The 26,323-nt window shown below is 43.5% G+C and overlaps 2 protein-coding genes across 3 annotated transcripts in view; one reads left to right on the top strand and one right to left on the bottom strand.

Moving 5' to 3' along the window:
* Positions 1 to 20,309, bottom strand: part of Ltn1 (E3 ubiquitin-protein ligase listerin) — a 57,550-nt gene extending 37,241 nt beyond the window's left edge. The window contains exons 1-13 of the mRNA XM_037425479.2: positions 20,128 to 20,309; positions 19,225 to 19,440; positions 18,437 to 18,535; positions 15,307 to 15,537; positions 13,824 to 13,876; positions 12,973 to 13,150; positions 12,433 to 12,603; positions 7,159 to 7,349; positions 6,007 to 6,154; positions 4,718 to 5,479; positions 3,290 to 3,494; positions 2,687 to 2,835; positions 2,181 to 2,265 (exon numbers count right to left, since the gene is read on the bottom strand). Coding sequence (XP_037281376.2) covers positions 2,181 to 2,265; positions 2,687 to 2,835; positions 3,290 to 3,494; positions 4,718 to 5,479; positions 6,007 to 6,154; positions 7,159 to 7,349; positions 12,433 to 12,603; positions 12,973 to 13,150; positions 13,824 to 13,876; positions 15,307 to 15,537; positions 18,437 to 18,535; positions 19,225 to 19,440; positions 20,128 to 20,172 — 2,533 coding nt within the window. The 5' untranslated portion in view covers positions 20,173 to 20,309. The remainder of the gene's footprint in view (positions 1 to 2,180; positions 2,266 to 2,686; positions 2,836 to 3,289; positions 3,495 to 4,717; positions 5,480 to 6,006; positions 6,155 to 7,158; positions 7,350 to 12,432; positions 12,604 to 12,972; positions 13,151 to 13,823; positions 13,877 to 15,306; positions 15,538 to 18,436; positions 18,536 to 19,224; positions 19,441 to 20,127) is intronic.
* A 434-nt stretch (positions 20,310 to 20,743) lies between these two features.
* Positions 20,744 to 25,479, top strand: kri (uracil phosphoribosyltransferase krishah). 2 transcript variants are annotated; one of them, XM_037425478.2, is made up of 7 exons: positions 20,744 to 21,052; positions 21,147 to 21,189; positions 21,280 to 21,349; positions 21,982 to 22,044; positions 22,136 to 22,297; positions 22,478 to 22,576; positions 25,233 to 25,479. In XM_037425478.2, exons 1-7 carry the CDS (start codon positions 20,889 to 20,891, stop codon positions 25,337 to 25,339), a joined length of 708 nt encoding a protein of 235 aa, XP_037281375.2. In that variant the 5' UTR covers positions 20,744 to 20,888; the 3' UTR covers positions 25,340 to 25,479. The 2 variants fall into 2 exon arrangements, with proteins under 2 accessions (XP_037281375.2, XP_075751601.1); XM_075895486.1 differs by having other exon boundaries at positions 22,478 to 22,635; positions 25,233 to 25,369.
* The last annotated feature ends 844 nt before the right edge of the window (positions 25,480 to 26,323 follow it).

Below are 26,323 nucleotides of genomic sequence, written 5' to 3' on the forward strand. Positions count from 1 at the left end.
GGCTTTAAAGCAGCATAGGCAAAGTAGCGGGAGCCACAGCAACAACAACGGTCATTGATACATTTTTAGCCATGGCCTTCAATATTGCAGGCATGCTTGGTTCAACTGGGCCCCGCTAGATTGCACGGCCTGTCCAGTTTAACCACGCGAAAATTGAATTTTTGAACCACTCGCGCCATTCCCCATAGTACTGTCTGGCAGTTCTGTTTTCTATGAATCAAACAGAAACGAACAAGCATCATATTATTGCGTCTCTTGATGCACAGAAGGTTCTATATTTAGTGCAGCTAGATCGATTACTAGTGGTTATTTGTAGGCGGTTTGTCTGACGTCATCGGGATCACTTTGAGAGTGTCCTAGTGTGGCGCATTTCTTTTTGTGCATTTACCTAGTGCATGTCTCGGTAAGTGTTGTCTCGGCATTTACCTTGTGCATGTCTCGGTAAGTGCATGCCTCTGTACTGCTGTTGATAATATTGTCGTTTTAGGCGTTGTCATACATTTAGCTTTCACTTTGGCATAAATTGTTATTTGACTTTAGTGTAGCTTTAGAGAGCAGAACAGTATACCAACGGGCAACAGGACGCTTCTCATCCCTTTTAATTTTTTTTTTAGAGACCTCTCATTAGAGGTACTACAAGAGGAGTGAAGTTTACATTTGTGAATTTTACTATTTAGTGATCATACATATTCAACGAATGATACTAGTTTCTAGCTTTTCAGCAAATTTTGATGAGCAGGGGATTTCAGCGATTCGATAAGCCATGAAGCCATTAGGTATTCTGTAACCTTCTACAGTGCAGTCCACTTATAACGATATCGAGAAAACCTAAAAATATGATCGTTATAACCGGTGATCGTTATATCTGGACTGCCGCCAAAAAATCGTCGCCGGACGTACCTTTTGTAGCTCCAGGCTTCATTTCGCTATTTTCACCAATTAATAAATATTGTAGATAGTAGGATGTCAAAAACAAGACTTTATTTCTTACTCCGAAGAACGCATCACGGGTTCGCTGAGGAAGAGAGACTGACCGACGGCGCGGTGGGAGCAGTGGGAGGAAGAAAGCACAGCCAGAGGTACACAGCCGGAATGCCAACGAGGCCCCGCCCCGATGCCGCCGCGCCGCTTTGCTTTTCGCTTTTTTTATTTTCTCTCTCTTTCCCGCGTTCGTTCGGCAATCTACGAGTAGCTTGCCGTTGTAGAAGGCGGGGAGCCGCGGAGCTGCCGCACGCGGAGCGCGGCACTTTGCTTTTCGCATTTTTTTTTTTAATTCTCTCAGCCTCTCCGCGGTCGACGCGCGTTGAGGCGCAAAACGTGACACAGCTGGCGCCATCTGTAGCGCGTTGCGCCAACTCGCGATGCTCTCCTCGGCTTTTTGAACGGCCGGGACGCGCTGCCGGCGCTGTGCTGCAGTGGCGGCAGATACGTACTCGCCTACGCTAACTTTTCGTCTTGTCTCGGCATAGTTCGTTTCAGAGGAACTTATCAATCTAAATGTTACGATTATTCTGAATGAAACATGCCGTCCACGGCAAACTTTTCATCGTTGTATCCGATATGCGGTGGATAACATATCGTTATATATGGTTTTTTTCCCCATAGCCCCAATGCATAAAATGAGACTGTTAAGTCGACCCATCGTTATAACCGATATATCGTTATATGTGGTATCGTTATAAGTGGACTGCACTGTACATATATAACATATAACCTTATATACATATAACCTTAAATATATAAATAAAACAAAAGTACATCAACGCTGTTAAAATAAAGCAAGATCTTAGGACATTTTCCTTATTTACAGTTATATGATCCTTCACACTGATTTTAAAAATATAAAATATGGTTCCTCACACACTGTGTGAATGGTGAGAATGTTAAAAAAAGTTTTGGTGGGCAATGTTTCAAGTCATATGAGGTGAGCAAGCAATATAAGCATAAACGAAAATGGTTATTACACCACACAACCCATACAATACAGTCACATAAATCCTTAAGTGGACCAAGAGATCTAAATGTACTCAATTGCACACTGTGAAAAAATTGCCTATTTGAAGAAGGGTATCTCAAATGGGGACAGTGCGCGAAAATTTAATGAATGTGCTGTGCACTCTTACAAGCTACACATGGCAAAGTATGCGTTACCAAAACTGAACAGGCCAACAAGTACCTACCGGGTGAAGAAGACAGGGTACTCTGACAGTCGAGAAGGAACAGGGAAAGAACAAACTCTTCTGATTCAGGCAAGTTGCAACATCCCTAGAAATAAAAATTTTAAAAGTAAGCAATTAAGTTACTCAATCACTATTAACTGTAGGCAGTGGCAAGTGCGACCTCCCACATAGTAGTGTGACAGTCACTCTCTTGGGGGTGTTAATGCTAAAATTACAACTTTGCTGAGCTACGCTAAACGTCTGATATCCTGGAAGTAATGGTTTCATGAAAATACCCTAAGAATCACTATTTTCTACGCTACACACGCAATGAACTTATCAGCTTGTATGCAGCAATGTGACGATTACTAGGCCCTTCAAGACCAATTAACCCCTCCATTACAGCCATTACCACTAGTTTCACACAATCTAATTTATAAAAATGCACGTCATAACGAATGAACACCTATAACTCAATGGTTTCTCACAAGTAGAAAGAAGATTGTTGAAAGTAAAAGCGAAATTACCTCGTAACTCGAGAAAAGTGTGTTGGTTGTCTCGCACACGAAATCCACTGCCGTCAGCAGCTGTTTCCCTTCAGCCTGAGTGAAGCTCTGCAGTGTCTTGCGAAGGGTGCTCAAGATGCTACTGAGGTTGGAGAGTGAAATCAGAGGCTCTGCAAGGAAACATTCATAACAAAAGTAATCTGAGGCAAGAGCATTGCAATGAAATACCACAAAATATCTAACATCAGTGTTTGCAGCAAGAGCTTAGAAAGGTGAAGGGGTGAATAAAATTTGAATTATTTTTAACACTACCATACTTATTCAGATATAATCCAGGTCTTTTATTTTTATTAATGCTTCACCTTGAAGCCAGCTCGCCTAATAGGCTTGGCTGACAGATTCGTGAACAGTTGATTTGCGATGTGGCAGCAGCATCAAATAATCGCCAACCCAGATTTTAAATGACAGAGTAAAACATAGCAATGATACAGGTGTCACTGTTCGTTCTCAGCCATTTACCTCAAAATATTTCAAATTATACCTATTCACACATTCTTGTAGCTGACCAACAGATTCCACAACCCACTAGCTATCGCCAGTAAAAGTGGCACATGCTACGAGTACCAGAAAGGTTTCCCATCACCAGGCTCGCCCGCAGTGACCTCCAAATGAGTTCCGAGTCTGATGAGGAGCTTGGCACGAGCTTCTGCGACAGCTGCAGCAGCTTCTCAGCCAGGTCATTGCTCCTGAGCCACTCCTGAATGCCTGCGTGGCTCCTCCAGCAGTCCAAAGATTTTTCCAGCAGGACAGCCAAGAGGTGCCCATTGTCCTGACAAAGCAAAAGCAATGACAAGGCACCCAGACAGGCTGAATCAAAGCCCCCGAGCACACCATTCTCAAAAACGTCAATGGCGTGATACCTTAGCCTTTGACGCAATCATTTTTGAGTATAGTAGTATAGCATTATTTGTCAAGAGGAGAGAAAGTGATTTTCAGCTGACTTTAAGAATTTATTGCAAGCTCCAGGCCGTGTGCAGTGCTATAATACTTGGCTTGTGTGTTCTTTGGAGCCTCAACTACCTGCTGGCAGCGTTTCCCGACCATACTAAAAAATTGTTGCAGGGCCCTTTTAAATGTGGCTGATTTTGCACGTCTTTCTTTTACATAGGCTGAGCTGTTGCCCATGTTACCACCCAGCACAAAACACACCATCATGTATTAGAACCTTCAGGAGTGCAATCACAGCTTTGACAGCAGAATTAACTTCATCTAGTCAGATTGCACGCATGTACACGTTTAAGAACGTGGACACATACAAGCGATTATGCTGAAATACGCAATTACACACGTACAATTGGCTGATGCCCTTTATCCTAGACCAGATTTCGACGACTGGCAACTGTGCTTGTTGCTTTTGTAATGCTTTCTGAGCCACTTTTATTGCTGGGCACAAGTTCGCTCAATTAAGAGCGAAAACAAAAACAACAACTCATCAATGCTTAAGCAGCTCTATTTTTTCCTGTAATAGAATATGACAATATGTCTAGTATTGGCGAATTAACAGTGACCTAGCAAACGCACTGGTTCTGATTTTGACAGAGTGCTGCATGCTTTTATATGCACTATTTTCACCTCGTATGCCTCGCATGAAGTACCATCTACAAACAAACAAAAAAGCAGAAAGAAAAATGATATAAAAGATGGCAGATTGACAAGAGTGTTCTGTAAATTTTCATATTAAAAGCCCAAATTCAAATAAAAAATTCCCCAACGACATGAAAAGTTTTTATCTGTTAAATACTGCACCATTAACTACTGAACATGTAAACTATCAAAATTATACCGCAAGCAAGGCAACTAACTTTGCACTGCCACATCAATATGCCACATCAATATGTCACGTCAGCATGTCATTCTGCATTTTAAACTTTTCTACAAGTATGTACTGTAGCAGTTTTATTTTGTCAAGACAAATGGGTTACCTTCTGAATGACCCTGCTGGCCAGAGCATTTTCTTTCCATTAGCACCCCCCAACACGCAGCCGTACTCACCAGCACAGTATCGTTGAAAAGCTCTGCCACCTTCGTTGCAGTTGCAGAGGTGTTGACGGAAACAACCAGCAAACAGATTGCAACGTGTCCGTAATACTCTTCCAAGCGATCTTTGCAGGTAACCGAGGCAGCATCGCTTATGGTGGAGCGAAACAAACTGAAAAACTCTACCACTGCACTGCTTCCCGCACCACACTCAACACCCATTTCTGCGAGCACCGCCACGAGAAACGCGCCGGAACTCGAGATGCGCAAGGCTTCGGACGCAGCTTCTATATACACCAAGCTCTCGGCACTGCCGGGGTTAGTCCTCGCCCTTTTCAACACTTCTGCGCAGATTTTCGTTGTGTGTGCCATGGTGGTCGGAAGGGCTTCTAGGGGTGAAGTGCATGCGTTGAGAACCACAGAACTTCGCTTGGTGTGCACGGTAGAGTTGGCGTCTTCAGGCGCGACCAGTGTGACCTTCATCTGGCTCCTTGGACTGGCTGGCGGAGAGTGGATGGCGCAGAGGAGCTTTGTTAGCCGGCGGACCAGTGCAACATTTGGAGGCGACATCGAGGCTATTTCTAAACTTAGTTCCAGCAATCTGGACCAGATCAGTTCAAGGCACTCTCGATAAGACGTCTTCGCGGCGGGCTCGGTGTCGCCGGAGAGGACTTTTTGGAGTACGAAGGCGTGTAAGCTGGCGACTTCGTAGTATAGTCGTGTTCCGGAGAGACGGCTCGAGGGGTCCGTGAGGCAGACTCTGAAGACATCGATGAGCTACATTTTGAGAAGAAAAAAAAAGAAAAAGAAATGTAGCCAAAAACAAAAAGAAAGGGGAAGAGAAGCGAAATATTCCTGAATACCTAAACACATAGAAACTACCTTGATGGTTGTCTGACTTACAGCAAGTGAACGAGAAACTAACAAAACCTGTTCGAACTCACCTGCAACTGACAGCGCAATCATCATGTAGCTTTGTTACTAAAATAGGTAGTGGTTACTTAGATGACAAACCACAGTATGATGTTCTATAACAAAGTTTAGCTAATTGAGCTTGCAATAATTCACTTCAAGGAACCTGTACCAACTACACAATTGAAAGAACGCTCATTTATCATTTATCTGTTCATTTATCAGAAATTTTACATCTCTTGAGATAGATCTTCAAGCAAGAATGCAATGAGTGCTGAAGTTCTAGTTTGCAGTTATCAGCACTTAACAGTGTTAAGTATGGCCACACGTATATTCACACGAAAATGTCATAATGTAGTGGCAACTTTAGCTCATGCCAGGATCTACCCTACCTGCTCCTCCAGAATGTGGCTGCGAACAGATTTGGCATTCTCATCTTGAGCCAGGTGTCGTGTCAAGACGTAACGAAGGCACTCCATAAACGCTTGCACAACAGCATTGCACTCTGCCACAGATGCTTGCACTTTCTGACTCAACAGCCTGCAAGCAAAGAAACATAGTGTAAAGCAAGCAGCCAATAAAAAGAAGAAGAGTAAGAAGGTTATGAAGCAATATACGACATGCACCATAAACAGGGATCTCGAAACTTAATTAAGGGAACACAAAGACATAGGGCAAGTCTAGTAACAACCGATTGCTGATTCCGCATGGTATATACTATACAAAGTTTTACAACCATAAGCAGAAAAAAAAAAGACTGAAAGCAATACAGCACAGATCACAACTGTTACGTCTGCATATCTTTTGGAATCTCATGATAATTTATTTGTGCTACATATAAGAAAGAAAATTGATTGTCACGCAGATTGCCGCGCTTGATTGTCACACAGAATGCACGGGTTCGATTTCTGCTGGGATCGACACTTATTTGCACATACTGTTACCCTGTCTGCCAACCTTACAACCACAATGTGCCAAGAGGGCAACGAGCCTGCTTTCACTCAGTCGAGCCTGTTCTGTCTTTATCTTAAATGCAGGGTTGTGGCTATGCAGGTTTTTCGTAATAAAGGCGACTGAGGACTCCTGATGTAGCATTCAAAGAACTGTTTACACGTCCTCTTTAACCCGTGAAAGCTGTACCATAGACACTCTGTTATAAAGTGCAAATCATCGCTTCATTTTTATTTTTGCACCCATTGCAAAGCTTTTTTTTTTTTTCAGCACGGTTGCACTGGGCTAAAGTGAAACTTGGCTCCCCCTAATAAAGGTGCTCCAGGTGCTCATATAGCATTTTAAGCATTTTATTTATAGTGTTCTACATTCCAGGATACATAATATTACCTTTTCTAATACATGCAAAGCTGATGTGTTGTTACGGCACAGATTATTTAGATGTAGGTACTGAACTGACTACTTGTCCAAACTGTTTCACTAAAAAATTTAAGAACGGCACTATAATGGCACAGAAAATAAAAGCGAAGACACCAGGTGCAGTACAAACAAGCCTGCATCAACACATTTTTTTCCGTTCACCCTTCCCTCACCCTTCTCGAAAGGAGTCGAAGAACAACTTGTAAAACTGGATGCCAACACCGACGACCTCAGCAGGAACGAGGCTCAAGAACGGAAGGAGGTTCGGATAGATGTGCACTGCACTGCCAAACCCTCCATTTTTCAAGACCTTCCAAAGCTGAGGCAGGACAGCTTTCCTGGCGTCTACATGCGTCCAGCAGTCCTGCAGGAAGAAAGAGTTTGCACAAATACCGCAAGTTTCAAAGCACGCAATTGAACTGCCACTGTCATGAAGTTGGTGCAAATGGGTAAAACGGCATACGCCAGCCTCAAATCAAGGAATAAATTTCTTGCTTTACTATACGTCAACTCTCGTAAGCATCAAACTTCATAAACTCCAGAGGACATACACAATGAAGTGTAACTTTAGTACAGTTGTACCTTGTAATGACAGCTGTAGCAGGCAGCAAAATATTTAGCATGTGTGCTAAGTATATGCTTATTGTACTTTGCTATTAGGAAGCGATCTTCTTTATTTCATAATAAATATGTTTTGCACATCTAGGTCAAACTGTACTTGTACAGAAGAGTTACAATGCAATCTCATAAAGTATTATTACCGTATTTTTGCGCGTATAACCCGCCCCTGCGTATAATCCACACCCCACTTTCAGCTCACCGAGAAAGAAAAAAAAAATCCTCGCGTATTGCCCGCACATTTGATATACAGGAAAGGCTGTACAAAAGCTACTGCGCAAGCAACATGCACATATGTAGACAGAAAAAGCTTTATTTAGCAAACAGAATACGCTGTCTGCAAGACCAGTCGCAATTCACTCACTGTCGCTGCTCTCGCTAGAGCTATCACTTGAGCCGCAGTCCTCACTATCATGCACAAGGTCATCTTCGGTTCCATCCATGTTGTTTGTGATGCAGCATTTCTTGAAACTTTTTCGCACCATCTCACCTGGAATGGCCTTCCATGCCTCGACAATCCACTTGCAGAATAGGGCAATATCAGGCCTTTGGACTCGTCCTGTCGGCGTCAAGTCGTAGCAGCCTTCGGCCATCCACTCGGCGTAATAGCGCTTGACATGCGCTTTCAAGGGCTTGTTAAGCGACACACCTAGAGGCTGCAACATTGACGTCATTCCACCGGGTATAACAACTAAGTCGGTGCCGTTGCGTGGAAGGCGGTCCTTCACTTCCTCAGTTGTGTGGCCGCGGAACGAGTCAAGAACGAGCATGGACCTCTTTGCGAGCATCGCACCGGGCCTCTTCTCCCATACCGTCTTGATCCAGTCTACGAACAAGTCACTGTTCATCCACGCATTCTCGTGTGCGTGCACCACCACACCAGCAGGCAAATGAACCTTTGGTAGAGTTTTCCTTTTCAAGATGACGTACGGTCGCAGTTGCTTGCCGTCGGCGAGGGCACAAAGCAAGACTGTGATGCGCAGTTTCGTGCTCCCGCCGGTCAGCACGCTCACCGAACTGCTGCCCGTCTTGTCAATCGTTGTGTCCAACGGCATTTCAAAATAAACAGGAGTTTCATCCGCATTGCCGATTTGCGAGAAAATGTAATTGTGCTGCTTTCGCAGGCCAATTACATATCTCTGGTACTTGAGCAGCTTCTCCTCATAAGAAGCCGGCAAGCATTGACATATTGTAGTCCGCCGTCTGATTGAGAGCCCTTGCCGCTTCATAAAGCGGTGCAGCCATCCGCGGCTCGCACGGAACTCGTGAGGTAGGCCTAGCTCCCTCGAAAGTCGCCGCGCTTCCACTTGGGCCATCTCAGTCGATACGGCGTGACCCCTGCTTCTCACATCTTCGATGAACTTTACTAGCTCCGCCTCCAGCTCAGGGTAGGCACCGGTCTTGGGGCCACGAAATGACCTACGGTCGCGGTGCGCGGCTTGTAGGCTCTCTTTCTTCTTTCTCCACAGTCGCACGCAGGGCTCGTCCACATCGTGCCGTCTTCCCGCTTCGCGATTTCCGAATTCCTCGGCGACGGCGATCATCTTAAGCTTTTGCTGTGCCGTGAAGGCCTGCGGCCGTACGCTACTCATGGTAACAGAACAGATCGACTTAGGCTTGGCGAACGGGTCGAGATGTGGAGAACTAGCAGTATCAGCGAGGTAAAGAGCGCTCACACTCGGCGACAACTTGACAGCATTACCCCTTCTAGTACACTGTAACAGCACCCTGGGAACAACAGAACCGAAATGCATGCCTGCTACCGCGTCAAAAAGTAGTACATTAATTTACTGATAATATCTCTATAGGCACTATAATATCTCATTTGCCTTGCTGAAATAAATACTGCTTTATTTATCATGGAACTTACTTTATTTATTATGGAACTTTCTTAGACAGCACCACCTTTTCGGCAAGCCCTTTCCAAAAATAAACATGGCGTCCGTGACGTAGGGACATGTGGAGGGTCACTGAGCGGCCGCGAATGTCCAAAAAATATACTTGTGGTGTGACAGTGAGATTTTACACTGAACAATCGAATTGTCTCTCCCCAAATGTTTTTCTAAACGCTTCAACGACGCAAGCAAGCGAAACCAAAATCGACCGGCCGCAAACTGTTGTGCTACTTGCGGAGCAACACGAATTTGCGAAAACCGCCTCCGTAGCCTTCGCTACACTGTTAAGGGGCTTCACAGCACAACACGCATTGCTGTGAAGCAGCACTGTAGAAAAAACCCAGCGTATTATCTGCACCTCCACTTCGCCACTGAAATATTTGGGTTTTTGGTGCGGGTTATACGCGCGAAAATACGGTACATAATTTAACCCTTCTCCAGGCTCATTAGGCATGATGGCACCAAAATGTAAAAAATAATGCACCGTACAATATTACATTATTAGGTTTCTTTTTATGTTGTTTCGGCAACTTCGGTTCATTGCTTTCAGCTTTCAGTTTCAAATAATTAAGTTTATGCTTCTTTCATACAAAGTGACAGTTAACAGTTTCTTCAACTGGTCATCCCTCTTCTTAGACAGAAGTGCTGGACCAATCCAGCACTCGAGAGGTTAAGGAATACGACTACAAGCATGAAATCCAATTTCCCATCGAAACTGCATCAGAACCTTAGCCAATGTTACTGATGCTTCCAAGCATAACTACAAATGTGCAAATGTCACAAACATTCATCGAGATGCTAGAATGCAATAATGTATTGAAATCTCAATACTAACTAGAAACGCACTCTGGCTCGACGGTTGCTGCAATGAATGACAGGGTTTACAGCATGGAGTTTCACATAAATACACTAGAGGGAACTCTGGCACTGGTGTCTATGAGAACTGCAACGCATGGTGCTTTAGCAAGAATGGGAATTATGTGTAGTACATAGACTTGCCTAGTCTTTGTACTTAACGTTCTGTTTGGCTTTGCATGGCTTGAAGATGTTTTGTCACTAAACAACAATCAGCAATAGCTTATCAGTTACACTTCACCACCATAATCTTTAAGGTTGACCTCTTTGAATCAGCTGACAAAGTTCAGAACAGTTTGTTCTTTTATTCAAAACAAAACCAAAACAATGCAATAAACGAAGCCACAACTGCATTCAAAGCCTGCAAGCACGAATACTAGGCAAATTCATGTACTATAGGCTTGTGCAAATAGTGAATTTCAGGTTCAAAAGCGAATAGTGATCTTGATCAAAATTTTTCGAATCGAATTCACATGGTATGTATGGCATATAAAAAAAAGAATATTTATCATGACCTAACTAACCTACCCAACATTTCCTTTGAATTGAAATAGAAGCTCTATGCAAATGCTTTTTTTTTGTTCAAAGGAAGTCGAAATAACCTTGAGTAGTAGTTTTGGTAGGATGCAAGTGATAAGACACTTAATGTCATAAAATTTATTATACTTGGAGCATATACGCCACCATAACAAGCTTAATAAAATGAAGAATTGATTTGAGGGTAACATGTTCCTTTAAAGGAGCCCTGCAACCATTTTTCAAGTAGCCATAGAGCCAGTAAACACGCTTGTTGCCTGACAAATTTACGCCGCAAAGTTTCTAGAATAAGTTCACTTTGTTGCACGCTGTTTTATTGCATTTGTTGCACACTGCGATTGCATTCTCTCTTCTCGTCCCGACGAAATAGCTGGTAGCTAAGCAAAGAGGAATGAATGGCACAGCGAAAGAATATACGTCACATGCACCTCGTGACCTTGAGCACTTCTTTTTTTTTTTTTCTTCGAATAAGCGGCTTTTCTGTGTGATTGCACACATACTCGTGGACAAGCAGCGGCCACGGTAACGACAAGCCCGCCATTCTCAAATCCGCCAATGGCTTTGACCAGAGTTTTATATTCCTTCTTAGCTGCGACAAGTGATTTTTGAGCTTGTAGTGTCATTTGCCGATGGAAGAAAAGCAACTTTTAGCTTTGAAAATTTATTGTGAATTGCAGGCTGCGTGCTGCGCTACAATATTTGCCTCGCGTGTTCTTGGTAGCCTCAGCTACCGATCGGCAGCGTTTTCTGACCATATTTAGTAATTGTTGTAGGGCCCCTTTAAATTTGAGGGAGGGGAGGGGCTTCGCTGCAAAGCAAATTTTCTCTGGATGATAGGTGCTTTCATGGCATAGCACCCCTTCAATGCAGTGAAACCATTTCTACAGGTGGTGACATGCGCATTAATGTACACCAACAGTATATTAATAATAATGTATTGTATTATATTAATAGTAATGTATTAATATACATTCGTTCATTGTGAATACTTCGAAAATATTCGATAACTTAAATTCGAATTGAAATGAATACTTAACTATTCGTTCGAATATTCGAAGCATTTGAATATGCGACAAGCCTAGTGTACTCTACTCCCATGGTAGCTGAACGATCGCAGCACCAGAGTCCCCTATAGTTAATTTTAGGAAACTTTATGGTTCAAAGCACCTAAAAGCACTGGCCACAAGCAAGTGTGACAGATAGTGATATAGAAGTACACAACTCTTACAACCAGCCGAGGGTAATGTTTCTTACGAATGGAATCTAAAATGCTGCAGTGTGACAAGCTTAGGATCTCATTACCTGATAAAAAATTGAAGAAAACACAAATATGAAAAGCTTGAGGCCTTTTTAGCGCTTTCTTCCTCAAAAACGCTGAAAATTAACAGGCTGAAGAGGTCATTATCTCTTACAAAAGTAAAGAAAGAAAAAATTGTGCGTACAATGACGTTTTTTTTTTTAACTTTCTTCTCAGCTTTGGGTGTCTTATAGATAATTGGCATACAGTGAAACACGTGAATTTCTCTTGAAGAAGAAGCCCACCTGCACAGCGGACACAACTGAGAGAGCAGCCTCCCAGATGGGCACAGCCACCACTGGATCGTTCTCGGCTAAAGACCCCAGGGTATGGGAGCAGAGCTTGGCACCGTAAACCTTGCACACATGCTCCACACGACTCAACGACGATGCCAGGCTGTACCAAGATTTGCGCACCTGCAGTGTGTTAGAGCATGTTGAGAAAAATAATATCGGCAGGCGAAACCACCATTCACATTTACTTAACAAGGCATCGCTTGAATCAATGCAGCATGGACTGCCAATGCGTGTAGGGCTAGTGGAGCCTGAGCACACGGGCGAAATCAAAGCATGTCATAAAAAGGGTCTCACTGGAACGACGAAATCCTGTCCACTATTTTCTTCGAAGTATTTCTCCATCAAAACCTGTAAGTTGCAAATCCTATTGGGCGTTTATGGGAATACATTTCAAACATCCATGCACTCAGCACCACACGCTCAGAAACGATACGAATAACATGTCCTGTAAAAAGTGTCTGCTATAAGAAGCCAAGCGAAGTTTCATACCACGATTTCTTTGTGTTTGGCCATTTTCCAAAACTTGGGCTCCTTGAGAATGGAGTCCAGCAACTGGACACCCGACTCGGGGAGGGGCGAGAGGTACTCCAGAACCATCTTCAAGCCGAGCAACGCGCAAGAAAGCCAGCGAAGGTACTTTGCCTCACGTTCTTCTTGGGAAAGCTCCCTGAAAGCGACAAATCCGAAAGAAGTATGCATTCGGAGACTGACGACATTGGCCACTTGAATCACAATGAATGCAGCCATCCATCTCATCTAGCCTTGGTTGCACTTGCTAAACTTCATATTCCTCGAGCAAACACCCAAACACACTTGTGCTTTTTTTTTTACTCTGAACTTGCCATGACTGAAATTGCTAGCCCACTTCAATCACCAGAAGTGTTAGTAATCCTGACAAGTTCTAAGATTTTCCAAAGCACTTTACAGGTCCTTTTGATGCTCTCCCTTTCATGTGCCTGTGTGTGCAGCACAATGACCTGATCAGGATGTCACTACCATTCTCATCATACGTTGTCTTTACAGCTCCCTCAATTATCCCCCTCCCTCAAAAAGTGAAAGAAGGCCCTTGTCATACACACCAAACATGTTTTTGTTCCCACATTTCTCTTTCAGCTACATTTTACAAATTGTAAAACAGCTAATAATGGTGTCAATTTCAATAAGTTCTGCACATAAGTAACATGAAGTGCCAGGAAATATGGACGCAATAATGCTGGATGGTGCACAGCTATGTTTAAGAATACTTGCGTCTAGGAACTCACAAACATAGCAAGCCATCACGCACTATCGGTTAGTTCACATCTCTAACTGGTTAATTTTTACTAGAAAGCACCACTTACTTGGAGTCTGGAACGGTGTCAACAGTCTGTTGCAGAATAATGTCATTTATATACTGGAATAAGAAAAGAAAAAAATTACACACACAAACGAAGACATAACAGTAATAAGACCTGTACATGCACTGGTTCTTAGACTCCCACACATCTGTATTGCTACTGACTAAAATAAAATACTGATTTACTCACAGAATTAATCTATCGCTTTAGTAGCTGTTTAAACTTCAAATTCTATGCAATCCCATTGCTTTTACCCACACTGTAATAATACAGCTTGTAATGCTAAGCATTTTGTAGCTTTGTATTAATAAACTGCAAAATGCAAAACACTTTTCAAAATAAATTTTGGATGGCATCTCAGGTGATGTCAAGCAGAACACACAAGCTAAACAGCAAAACTATAAGGGAAGTAAATTGAGCATTACCACATTAATCAGTTCTTGTGAAGTCTACCAAACTTACTACTTATACTAAAATATAAATTCGAGCTAGCACTGGCCCATCTTGAACGATGGAGCCTAGTTTTATTTCTACACAGTCATAACAGCACGATAAAACAAAATATGTGCATAGTGTGCCTTTGCCCCACACCGTTATGCACTTCCCGTGAAACGAGACTTGTCGCAAGGAAGATTCACAAACATTGTCTCTCTGTTTTTCATATTTTTGTTTTTATATGCCTCTATTAATGAAAATTATCTTTAAACATTTTCTTCTTCCTTACCTGCAAAAGCCTGAAATTACACAAAAATAAATAAATAAAAGTTCAACAGTTTTACACATATGCCTAAGACTAGTACTTGAATCAAAAGCCATCTTTTCTTCTTATTAGTCATTTGAATAAATTCCTTTTACCCCCCCCCCCTCCTCCATCAAAAGCTTTCTGCAATCAACAAGGTATTGCACTGCCTCTGAAATTAAAGCTTTTTTTTATGTAACGTGGCTTTTTGGTGCCTCCGGGATTAGTTTGAACAAGTGTTGATGGCATGTGACGATGTCATGTGGAGATGCCATCATATGATGTCAGATTATGAAGTGTCATTATGGAAAAAACTCTTTACGACCTGTGAGGTCACAATGATGTAATCACACGACGATTTTTTTATATCGCTCACAATGACACGAACCGTCATTTTTCGTGTTTGATGCGGCATCTAAGGCTTTCAATGTATTAAATCATGAACTCCATCACAGCTGTCGTTCAGGCCACGCGTGAGGGAGTAGGTGCACAAAATTACACAAAAATAAATAAATAAACGTTTGCCAGTTTTACACATATGCCTAAGACTGATACTTGAATCAAAAGCCATCTTTTCTTTTTCTTAGTCATTTGAATAAATTTCTTTTAACCCCACCCCCTCCTCCTTCAAAAGCTTCAAAGGCAAGCGTACAACCAGGGTATTCCAATGACTACACCAATCCTGCCCCAGAAGCACAGAGCATCTCTGTCACACAGGAAAGCTTTCTACATGAAAGGAAAGCTTACACTAAACAGCTCCTGGCTGAAAAACCGGAACACTTGGATTTGCTTCTCGCTTGAGAAAGCGGCCTCGAATGCGGCCCTCGCCGCAGTCGCAGCGGGCGCAAACGGGTCGCTCTGAGAGACAAGCCAGGCGCCAATCAGTGCCTTCATGTGGGGGGCCAGGTCCCTCCCGACCCGCTGGCAGATGAGCTCGTGGACACGGTGCGTGGCCTCCCGCACGCGACGATCATTATCCTAAGGTCAGCAAAGCAACAAGTACATGTTAGGAGAGCAGAATTCAAAGAGGAAGGTTGGGTTAGTTGGAACTTTGAAAATGACATTTCGCGGTGCAAGAAGAAAAACTTAAAGATGAAGCACGAAAAAAAAACTACATTACAGAAAGAATGCCGGACCTCAAGTGAAGTGAGAGTTAGAAACCTCCTGCATATGTGCTGAATCTGATGAGTGAACACTGCTTCAATAGCTCGAGACACCATTTTTTTTTATATTTACTAAAAGCCTTCATGCTGTGTGTACAGATTGATTTGTAATTTTTAATTCTTTAAAGGCTCTCTTTTGTACATACGTGCTTTGAGCTTCTTGTCTCCGCAATTTTCTACATGTCAATTCAGTAAAAGACCAGCATTCTTACTCTTATGTCATTATTTATTTGCCCCACCCAAGTTTTTCTTCTTGCACTAGAGATTGTCCTGTACACTAGGAGAGGTCCTTCCTACAGGTGAAAAAAAAATCAGATTTGCCATGGGGTTAATTTCAGTTATTGTTAATGCAAGTTCATGAATATTCTTTGGTTTTTAATGAACCTCGAGCTCCATTTTTCTCGGTTTTTCAACATTTGTGCAGCTGCCAGTCAACTCTGTGTCATTTCACAACAAATGAAGATAAGATCATTCCCAGCCAGCTCCATGCTGAAATATTAGTGAATGCTATAAATCAATCTTTCTATATATAAATGTGAATTTTTATAATTGTGTTTTTACATGTCTTTAATAAGACATATGATACATCATATAGGACATATCAAACATTTATTCTGTAATCATTAGAACAGAAAAAAATTTTAATAACTTAAAAGCACACGGTAAGCCCTTGTGAATATACTTTTGTGAAAGTCTTTACAACCTTACCTCTACTTAATTAATTTGGGCATGATTATAAGTGGCACATCAGGAAAAGAGATAGCTCAGAATGAATTTAATTTATAACAGCAAAACGATTCATATCAGTGAACCTATCTTATAATTATAACACACACAAAAAAAATAGTCTTCATTGCCACGTCCCCCAATAATGTCAACCTGCTAAAGGCAGTGCATTCAGTTCTGTGTCTTCTAACATTTAACAGCTGTATCTGCAAAGCTTTTTGCAATGCTTCCATTCTTATTCAAAATGTTCAATTTTACTTAGAGGCTTCCCTTTACACTAGGTGAGGAGATGGACATACACCAAAGACACCAAAGAATGAACGTCATCTCACATTACTTTATTGAATCGTGCACTGTTGGTCAGCAACAGAAGGCAAGGTAACACTGCTATCAAATGCAATTTGAAACTAAGGCTTTTTCCTGCAGTGTCGCACTTTCTTCTCTGTTTTACGTGCTTGCTTCACACAATTCAAGATCACTACAGAAATAAGATTCTGGCTGCAAGCGTCTGCCACAAGGGCAAAATATGCACAGTTACAGGGTTCATACAGGTTTCCAAAGTGAAAATTCAAGGATATTCAAGGACTTTCCAGGATTTGTTGCAAGATTTTCAAGGACTCAAAGAGGCATGCTAACTTGGCATTCTTCACTCTAAAATTTTCAAAAATGACCAATTTCATTGCACTTACGATATACGGATATTGCAATTATAAAAAAAAAGAGCGCAGTTTAACTTCTCACACACTCTCCATAGGGAGAGGGCACGATGTCATGTCGAAAAGTTACGCCCTGATAAGCTACAATGGGCATGTGTAGTCGGGCTTTAAAGGGGTCGTGCCACAATATTTGTGACTTGTGTGTTCTTTGCTGCAAGCTTTATTTATAGCTCCAATAAGCACGATACACGCACCAAGATTCATTTATTCTCGCTATATAATTTGTCGCCTTTTTGATATTGACAACTTTAAGTTCCTGTTTTTGGTGACCGAGTTGTGTAGGTACATAGCAGTGTAGCTGACTTAGTCACGGGATCACAAAGCTTTGCACGCATCATGCTGAGTATTGTCAGCTTTCGCACACATGTACACACAAGCACCTGCAAAACAAACTCGCCGCTACCTGCAGCAGCCGCGATGCTTTGCTGGTATATACGGGGCCGAAGTCCGGAGGTCACTCAGCTGACTACAGATCTGGTATGACGTCACTAGAACTTTTGTTGCCCTTCCTGTAGAGCTACGTCAGTCTTGGAGGCGCTCGCGATGGGCCTCGATTAGGAGAATGAGCATCTGGTTACGCTTAGGAAGTGACTTAAAATATATTCTTAAACCTACAAGGTGCTTGCTATAGCCTTGAAATTCGATCGCACCACCCCATCAAAAGGGCCGACTTGTGCACAGTTGACACTCGCAGCACATTGCTCAACAACCAAGAAGTAACAACTGTGTCAGTGGTTAATTTACACTCGTCCTGTGGATACATGTATGTTCATTTCTAGCATCGTTCTTGGTTTGTTTAAGCAGCACGCTTCTAGTGTCGAGCTGTGACATTCGTTTATCAGCACTTGTCCTGTGCGCTTTCTTTTCGTGCGTCCTTCGTGCTTGGGCGGCGCGTTGCATGTATGAGGTTGCTTGCCTTTCTTCGTGTGACATTCTAGTTTTTTGCTATCACATTCACTGCTTTACCCTTACCCCTAACTAACTTTTTTTCACATGCACTTTTGCAAAATGGGATTGTGTGCACCCACGCCGCATTACTGCTTCAGAAATGGGGAGTTTGACAGGTTCACACACCAATGTACCACATTTAGGAGGTCGCAATGTCGATGTGAGAGTGTACTGCTCAGGTAATTCAAGGATTTTCAAGAATGGCGAAAAATTCCAGGACTTTCAAGGGCCTTGAAAGTGCATTTTTCAAATTCAAGGGTTTTCAAAAATTTCAAGGACCTGTACGAACACTGAGTTACAAATGCAGTGATGCAGTACGGTTACCAGAGAAAGCTTGTTGTAGAGACGAGGCCAGAAAGGGAGGGCTCCCTTAACCAGTTCCACATCTTTCTCTTTGACAAGATCAAGAAGTTCTTGAAGAGCCTGCAACCACACGAACAAAAGAATGTCATCAGCATTGAAGATGGTGTTCTCGCATTTTGCTCATTTATGAAGTAACAAATCAAAGGTTAATGTGTGAAAGTTTACGTCAACTAGTAAATTTTTGCTCTCTCACAATCGAAGAAAAGATGTGAAAATTTCAGAGACTACATTTCTGTGGCTGAACAGAAGATTCAGAGGTGCATCCATGGTATGCACACAGGGTGGGGCCAGGGGGCCCATCCTGCAACTAATGTGTCTGAGGTAGGGGGCACGAATTAAACTTGCAACTTCTATTTTGTAAGCAATGCATGGAATCTCGCATATCTGAGTTTAATCATCAATGAAGAGACCCGATATTGCTCACTAGGTGTACAATTGGGCGAGACGCCACCCTAGAAAAACACATGCCTGTAGTTCCAATAGCCAGTACAACGCACAAGCTTATATCCATACGTTTCACTGTAAATAAATCATGGAGTTTGTACAAGCGAGTGTTTTGTGTCTATTTTATTTAGTCATAGCTGACATGCCTATGGGCCCATCAAACCACTACCAGTCTCCATTCAGATTCCAAGCTGGCAGAAATTGCATACCGCAGCCAAGTCACGAAACCTAAAGCTAAGGATATGACCCGCCTTGCACATAGCAGTGACAGGTCAGCACCACACTGTAGAAACTGGTATTGTCACCTTGAGCCTTGTTGTTTGGTCACGCTTGGTTAACTTGCGCATGACCATTCGGAAGTCACTGTCCACACTCGAGTCCGCGTCATCGATCACGTGCTGTCCCGTTGGCGGTATGTACGCAGGACAGTCACCAGAGAGCGAAGAGAATCCTACAAATCCAGTCAGGCCGGAGGCGCCACTAGCCGAGAGCAGTTGAGCACTCCGTCCGCTGCTCGATGGCTGGGAAGATGAAAGTTCGGTTTAGATGCATCGACGGCTTCTCAATAAGCGTAAAACAGTCATCAAATGTTCAGTCACTTTCGGAGGAGGTAAGTTTTCGGTGAGCGAACTGCATACACCTGAAACAACTTAGTGAGTGAATTCACCGTCGAAGTACTCCGCAATGCCTCAAAAAATGCTGTTGCTGAAGGGTTTTCCACAAACACGTCTGAAGCACACTTCCTGTCGTATAACATGTCACTCCCTCCAGTAAGCGTAGGACCAGCGTTTAGCAAGGCGAATTTTCAGAAGGTAAACTCGAAAGGCACGAAACTAGAAATGCGCAATACGCAAAAGCTAAAGAGCAGTGACAATCTCCTAGTTCAAACTCAGCATAATGACCGTGTCGACTGAAAAATACTGAAAAGAGTCAAGAGGAAAAAGGTCATGCTGCAGCATAAAGTGAGTAAAGTGAACATGCGGGAAGAGGCAATCAAGGAGGTGACAGTCGTGCGATAACACAGCCGCGAGTGTCCTTTACACGCGAATACAAATTCGAAGAATACATTAGGCACTGTACTAAACCACGTACTACGTACACCGCACACTCGTGATACACCGAGGCTACGCGTCAATGAATTGCGACGTCGATAAGCGGCCGTCAGCTTTCGGCAGGCCCGTGAAAGTGACGCACGCTACACTACTCACCCGCGTATTGCCTTTCGTTCTGGGTGCCTTCTTGTTGCCTCCCATTTTGGGGGATTTCGTTCGTTGGACGGGCTATTCAGAGGTTAAATTAGGTCGTTTGAAGCGTAGGCGACAGCCCGAGGCGTCACATATTTCCACATTCACAGGACGCGATTCACTACGCGGCTGTACGAACGCAGCGGATGCCGGAGAAGGAAAGCGAGTGGTGGTGGGAGATATGAAAAACCGAAACTAGATTTCAAGGCTCGTTGTGAAAACAAGTTCGTCAAGTTTACTAAGCCAACTTAACAACTTATTTCTCAAAGCGGTCTTAAACTAAAAAATAATAAATAATGTTTACGTTAATTTAGCAAGTACCGACCAACAAAAACAGCCAGCGTGTTCAACGTGGCGCTAACTGTTACTATAATTCGTAAAGGAAACTGCATACATTTGTCTACTGTTCGTAACTTTGAGGGTTTGTTTACTTTGTTGTTTTTCGTAACTTGTCGAAGTGTCTTGTGTGGTGTATGTTTACAACTTGTTTACGCAAGCGCTCGAACGTTGAGCGAACTTAGCTCTCTTCTTTTGGGGAGCTTTGATTGCCAAGCTACTTTTGCTTCTGGCTACAATCACAGCCTACCCATCCATCGATACATTTTTGCTCCGTGTTCATGTCGTCAATGATGATCAAAGTGTAGAAACAACTCCGTCTAAGAGTGTGACCGAAGGAGCACGTGGAACGCCGAGGTGAGTCGAAGAAGAAAACGGCGTGGAGAAGCATGACGTCGACCGATCAGCCCGACGTCGTGAAAAACGCGAACGCCTCGAAGTCTCCCACTGAGATCAAGCCATTTAATCCGGACCAGTTTAGGTTCGGCGCGCGACTGAAGATCATTCCTATGAACGATCAAATCAAGGAGCTGCAAACAATCATTCGCGACAGGTGAGTGTGTGCCTCGCCGCGACTGAGTGTGTCGCGCGCATCTGCCGCCCTGACCAATTCTGTTAACGAGCGCGAACTTCGCGTTCATTCGCAGGAATACTACAAGGAGTGAGTTCGTGTTTTACGCCGACAGATTGGTAATATGCGCTCATGTGATTAACGATCGTCGTTGTTCCCAAGTGCAGGGTGTGTTGACTGACGGCGCGATGAACTGCGTTTACTTTCAGATTCGCATTGTAGTGGAAGAAGGGCTTAACCAGCTGTCGTACTCTGAATGTGCAGTTACTACGCCGACAGGTGAGTGTTGTGCCTACCGTTGCACCTCATAAATGGTCCCTCACCAAGTTTGCACGTTGTAAAGAAACGAGCGAGTCACGTTAATCCCCACTGGCGATCGTGTCTGCAAAGTAAATGAAATTGTGGGTTGAAGCGGTTCAAATTTCACACCGAAGGGCGCGCGCTGAATTTGAAACTAGCTCGCTTGATAACGTATCGGGCACTGCCTGAAACATCACTGATTGATATGTGGGGTTTAACATCCCAAAACCACTATATGATTATGAGAGACGCCGTAGTGGAGGGCTCCGGAAATTTAGACCACCTGGGGTTCTTTAACGGGCACCCAAATCTGAGCACACGGGCCTACAACATTTCCGCCTCCATCGGAAATGCAGCCGGGATTCGAACCCGCGCCCTGCAGGTCAGCAGCCGAGTACCTTAGCCACTAGACCACCGCGGCGGGGCGTGAAACATCACTGATAATGGACCAATCAGGAGTGCGCAACACCGAGAAGCAATGTAGCCTAGACGGCACCATATACAAACTTCCAATTCATAACCAAATTTGCAATGACGTTCGGTGTGGGGCCCTTTAAACGACCTGGGCGCTTTGTAACATCGAGGTGGCGGGTTACTGTTCGTATTTGCAGGATCAATTTACCAAGGAATCAAGTTTCTTAGAGGGAGCTGCGGTGTAAGCATCGTGCGAAGTGGTGAGCGAAAACTGTACTTTTTACAAAAAAAAAAAAGGATTTGGTGCATTGAAAACTGTGGCATGAACACAGAGCTCTGTTTGTGCCCCAGGCGAAGCCATGGAGCAAGGCCTCAGGGACTGCTGTCGTTCTATCCGCATTGGAAAGATCCTTATACAGAGTGACGAAGAAACACACGAAGCCAGCGTCGTGTATGCCAAGTTTCCAGTCGATGTTCACAGCCGAAAGGTGCTGCTAATGTACCCAATCATGAGTAAGCACTGCTCTTACCGTCCCTCATCTTTTCCTGACTAAAATCAATTTGGGCCTTGTTGATGTAGCATAAGAGGTCGTTTGAAATCGCGTCACCCCATGATCAGAAACAGAAAGAGCACATGTGCCGCGATATGGAGTTTGCACCAGGACTGCTGTTTTGTTGAATCTGCCTTTGCAGGTACTGGAAACACCGTGAACAAGGCTGTTGAGGTTCTGAAGGACCACGGAGTGCAGGAGGAAAACATCTTTTTGTTGAACTTGTTCTGCACTCCTCATGGTAAGCTACAGCTACTGTAGACAGTTGTCTGTTCTTGAAGTTCGCCCGACTTATCTTTGGTGAGAGCCTGTTCTTAAGGGTTCTGTCGCATGGGGCAAGAGAGCCGGTGTGTTTTGTCAAGAGAGTGGGGAGTCTGAATATTGCTGTCATTTGCTGAGACACAGAAAAGTGCAGCTCATTGCAAAAGTTCAGAGCAACAATGTTCAGGAGAATGAACTCCCTTCGGGATCCAAATAAAGTCACAATAGCCTCGTTGCCAAACAGGGCACCAAAACACGATTGCGTGAATCACCTCATAAAGGCTTCCAGGCATTTCTGCAGTGGCTAGCCAGTTCAAGGCCATTTTGTATCACTTCAATGGCAGAATGTGAGGAGTGGGGATCGGTGGGTTTCATTAAGGTAGCTTACTCCCCTCCGTTGCCCACATAGCCAATATTCCCCAGTGAGAAGACACAGATGGAACGTCCATTTATTTACATGAAAGACGAAAAGGTGAATTGTCCCGCGATTTTGTACAAATGTCTTCGACTTTTTACGGCCCGTCGCTTTCCCAAGATAGAAGTCTGAAGAGGGCGGTGACCACTTCTGCCACGAATCAACTGACTTGAAGTCTCACTGGTCCACCCGCAAAAAAGGGTGCAGTAGTTGGCCTCTCGTTTGATGAAGAACATGGGCGAAAAGCTGCAATGGGTAGCACAAGCCCACCACACAATGTTGTAACCGGCCCATGCTTTGAAGACTTTTCTGAAACGCAGGCGCGAAGGTAGGGTTGGGAGGAGGGGGAAGTTGAGCACCTCTGTGGAGAATATGGCCACTGATATGAACGTCAGCAGCAGTCCATGGCTGCGTTCAGGTGCTAGATTTCTGAAAACTGCTACAGCGACAGCGTCCCACGCTGACAAGCAGTCGGTACTTTGTCAGGACCATGTGTAGGCGACAATGACCGTGCTGGGATGTTGACTCCATGAGAACTGCAACAGCAACGCTGTCTCACGCTGTTTAACCCCGCTCAAGAAAGTGTTGTTCGCGACACCTCCGTCGGGTTCCTTGTAACCCGACCACAGCAAGCTGCCTGGCCCACCTGCGGGACAATCGTGCTCCCGAACAAGCCCTGACATCAGGGTGAAAGCATTCTTGCCGACAGGTTCACACACATTGACGTCTGACACAACGAACTCCAGGGCCAAACGTAACAATATATTGTCTAATCTGGACTCACTACTGCACTTTTATTTAAAAGGTTTATTTTAATTTTATCTTAAATTGGGGCAACATTCAGTAATAGCCAGTCTTTCCAATGGGGATACAAGTACTATTGAGCTCAGCATGAAAAACACCACGCAAATGCATGACCAGGTGCACCGCAAGGTTGTACAGTTGTGCAGATCATGGCGCATTTTTTGGTTATAGGAACAGAGTTTGGCTTTTTCTGCGAGTGTCCATTGCCCCGACTTGCTTACTTTCGCACTCAATGTTATCAAAGCTGATATCACTACAGGGCAAAACGAGGGTAAAGGTGCAAGTAAGTGGTGGTAATGCACACTCGCAGAAGTAGCTAAATCCTGTAATGTAGGATTGATGGCGCAAATACTCGTTCACAAAGAAATGTGGACAAGCGCATCTGTGTTTTTTTTTGTTTGTTTTTTTGTCAGTGTCCGAGTATTTGCGCCATCTATCCTACTTAAGCGATGTACCAACTAGCCCAACAGCAGACACTACCAAGCCAAATCGTCTCCTGGTAACACGAAAACACATGCATCGATCGGTGCCACTGTACAACCTTGCAGTACGGTTGGCCATGCACTCGCCTGGTGTACACTCATGAAACTGCAGAATGCTCCCTTATGGTTCACAGAAATCAGCATTTTTCGTAAGCTCAGACTGCTAACGTTAATAAAGTGGTGAAAGCATCAATAAAACTGTCAAACAGCCTGTAAAGTTATGCCGTTGTATTTCAGGCAATTCCTTGTCAGCGAAGCATTTAGAAATAAGGCTCTTACACTGCATCTGCCTGTAGAAGTAAGCATGTCACCAGTTTCATAATGAACAGAGGAAATCCATAGGCTGCAGCAGCCAGTAAGGAGTAGGAATTTGCCACCGATAAACCAGTTTCATGTCAAATCTTGCAACCGTTTGAAAGGAGAATTGCTAAAGAACTAGCCGCAGACAATGAAATGTGTAAATTTTGCTTTCTTATAGATCGAGCAGCCTTTCTTTTATCACGATCATGGAGAAAAGAAATGTTTACAAAGTAGAGTTAGCTAACAATTATTTAAATTTTCAGTTTGTGCAATATCGCAGTACTAGGATCTTTTATGTGTAGGCAAAGTTAGATGTAGCCTTCTGAGGTTGCAAGTTATTGTATGCGACTACACTCCTGCTTCATCTCAGTGCGAAGCATTCTATAAGAATTAAACTGGGGTTTGAGAAGCAGTTACTGAGTCAGCATCATAAAGAACCACTGTTTTAGCTAAAGTTTAGAACTAAAATTATTTAAAGTTGGAGATGCAAACTGTCATGTAAATTATAATCCAGAAAAAGGATTTACTACGACGTTAATTTAGAAAAATGTTTACGGTAGCTCATCATATTTACTTGCTTTAAGAGCTTCCAGAAACGGCTAAATCTGTGCCGTCTCAATGTTTCATTTTTGCAGCAGCTAAGTCGGTGATGAAGGCATTCCCAACCATGACGGTCCTCACATCAGAACTTCATCCCGTCGCTCCCAACCACTTCGGCCAGAAGTACTTTGGAACCGACTGACGATGAAACCACTGCGTGTTAACTTTTATTGCCTTTTAGTGTATGCCTCAAATATGTGGACTCTTTTACAATGATCTTACATTGCATGATTTTAAGCAATTATATATGTTATAATAAATGTTACTTGTTGACAAATGAAAGTTGTTAGTTTCTTTATCTTTGTGTATGTAGCAGCACAGATATTTGCGTTTTACCATTGAGGGAAGTGAGTGGGAGGGGGTTCAGATTAAAGCGATAGTTTTAAAAAGCTCGTGTGACTTGCAGCATTGGTGTCAGCATCGTTGCTTGCTAGAGCAAAGTCATTGGTCGTGCCCGAAAAATCTAAATAGGTGCAAATAAATGAATAATGAAAAAAATTATGAGTTCGTGCGAGAATCGAACTCAGACCTCGTGGGAGGAAGGTGTTCTATCACAGGACCACGCTCGTGCTCAAACTTCCGTGGAAGAAAAAAAAAGAAACACCAGGTCTGAGGGGAAGGCGCAGCACAGTCACCGCGAAAGCTAGGAGAGCGACCTTTCAGAGCCTTTTCTAAACACTCGTTATGTAACTGCTGCAAACACACTTGCTGGATACCCACTACGGCATTAATATTATAAAATTTTTGGGTAGTAGGCCGGCATTCGCTATGCTATTTTTCATCATTCTTCTGAGAGCGTGGTATCCGCTAAACACTTGCGAGGAATTTTGTGCCAATTATTCATGCAGTGGCTGACAAGCTTTTGAATGGTTTGGAGCATCGGACTACCCACTCATTACGCTATCGCACTGTGCGATGACTGCTTGTTTCGCTGTTTTAAAAGGCTTTAAAAGTTGCATTAACGCGATTGCTTTCCTGACATCAAGCCTGCCCAAGGCAAGTCTGCCAACAAGTACTAACTTATAGGAGGCGCAAAGCCAGTCCCATACATTGACATAATAGGGAGTCCGCTCAGTGAAAAGAGAGCGTGGTGGCTACATGTTTGTTCTGCCCATATGAGAACTTT

This window comes from Rhipicephalus microplus, chromosome 5 (assembly GCF_043290135.1).
Source record: "Rhipicephalus microplus isolate Deutch F79 chromosome 5, USDA_Rmic, whole genome shotgun sequence".
Taxonomy (NCBI): domain Eukaryota; kingdom Metazoa; phylum Arthropoda; class Arachnida; order Ixodida; family Ixodidae; genus Rhipicephalus; species Rhipicephalus microplus.

Excerpts from the sequence above, each read along its gene's own strand:
- kri (XM_037425478.2), top strand. The coding sequence starts at position 20,889 with ATGACGTCGACCGATCAGCCCGACGTCGTGAAAAACGCGAACGCCTCG. Across the intron at positions 22,045-22,135 it reads TGTAAGCATCGTGCGAAGTG|GCGAAGCCATGGAGCAAGGC; the intron begins GTGAGCGAAAAC and ends TTTGTGCCCCAG. Across the intron at positions 22,298-22,477 it reads GCTAATGTACCCAATCATGA|GTACTGGAAACACCGTGAAC; the intron begins GTAAGCACTGCT and ends CTGCCTTTGCAG.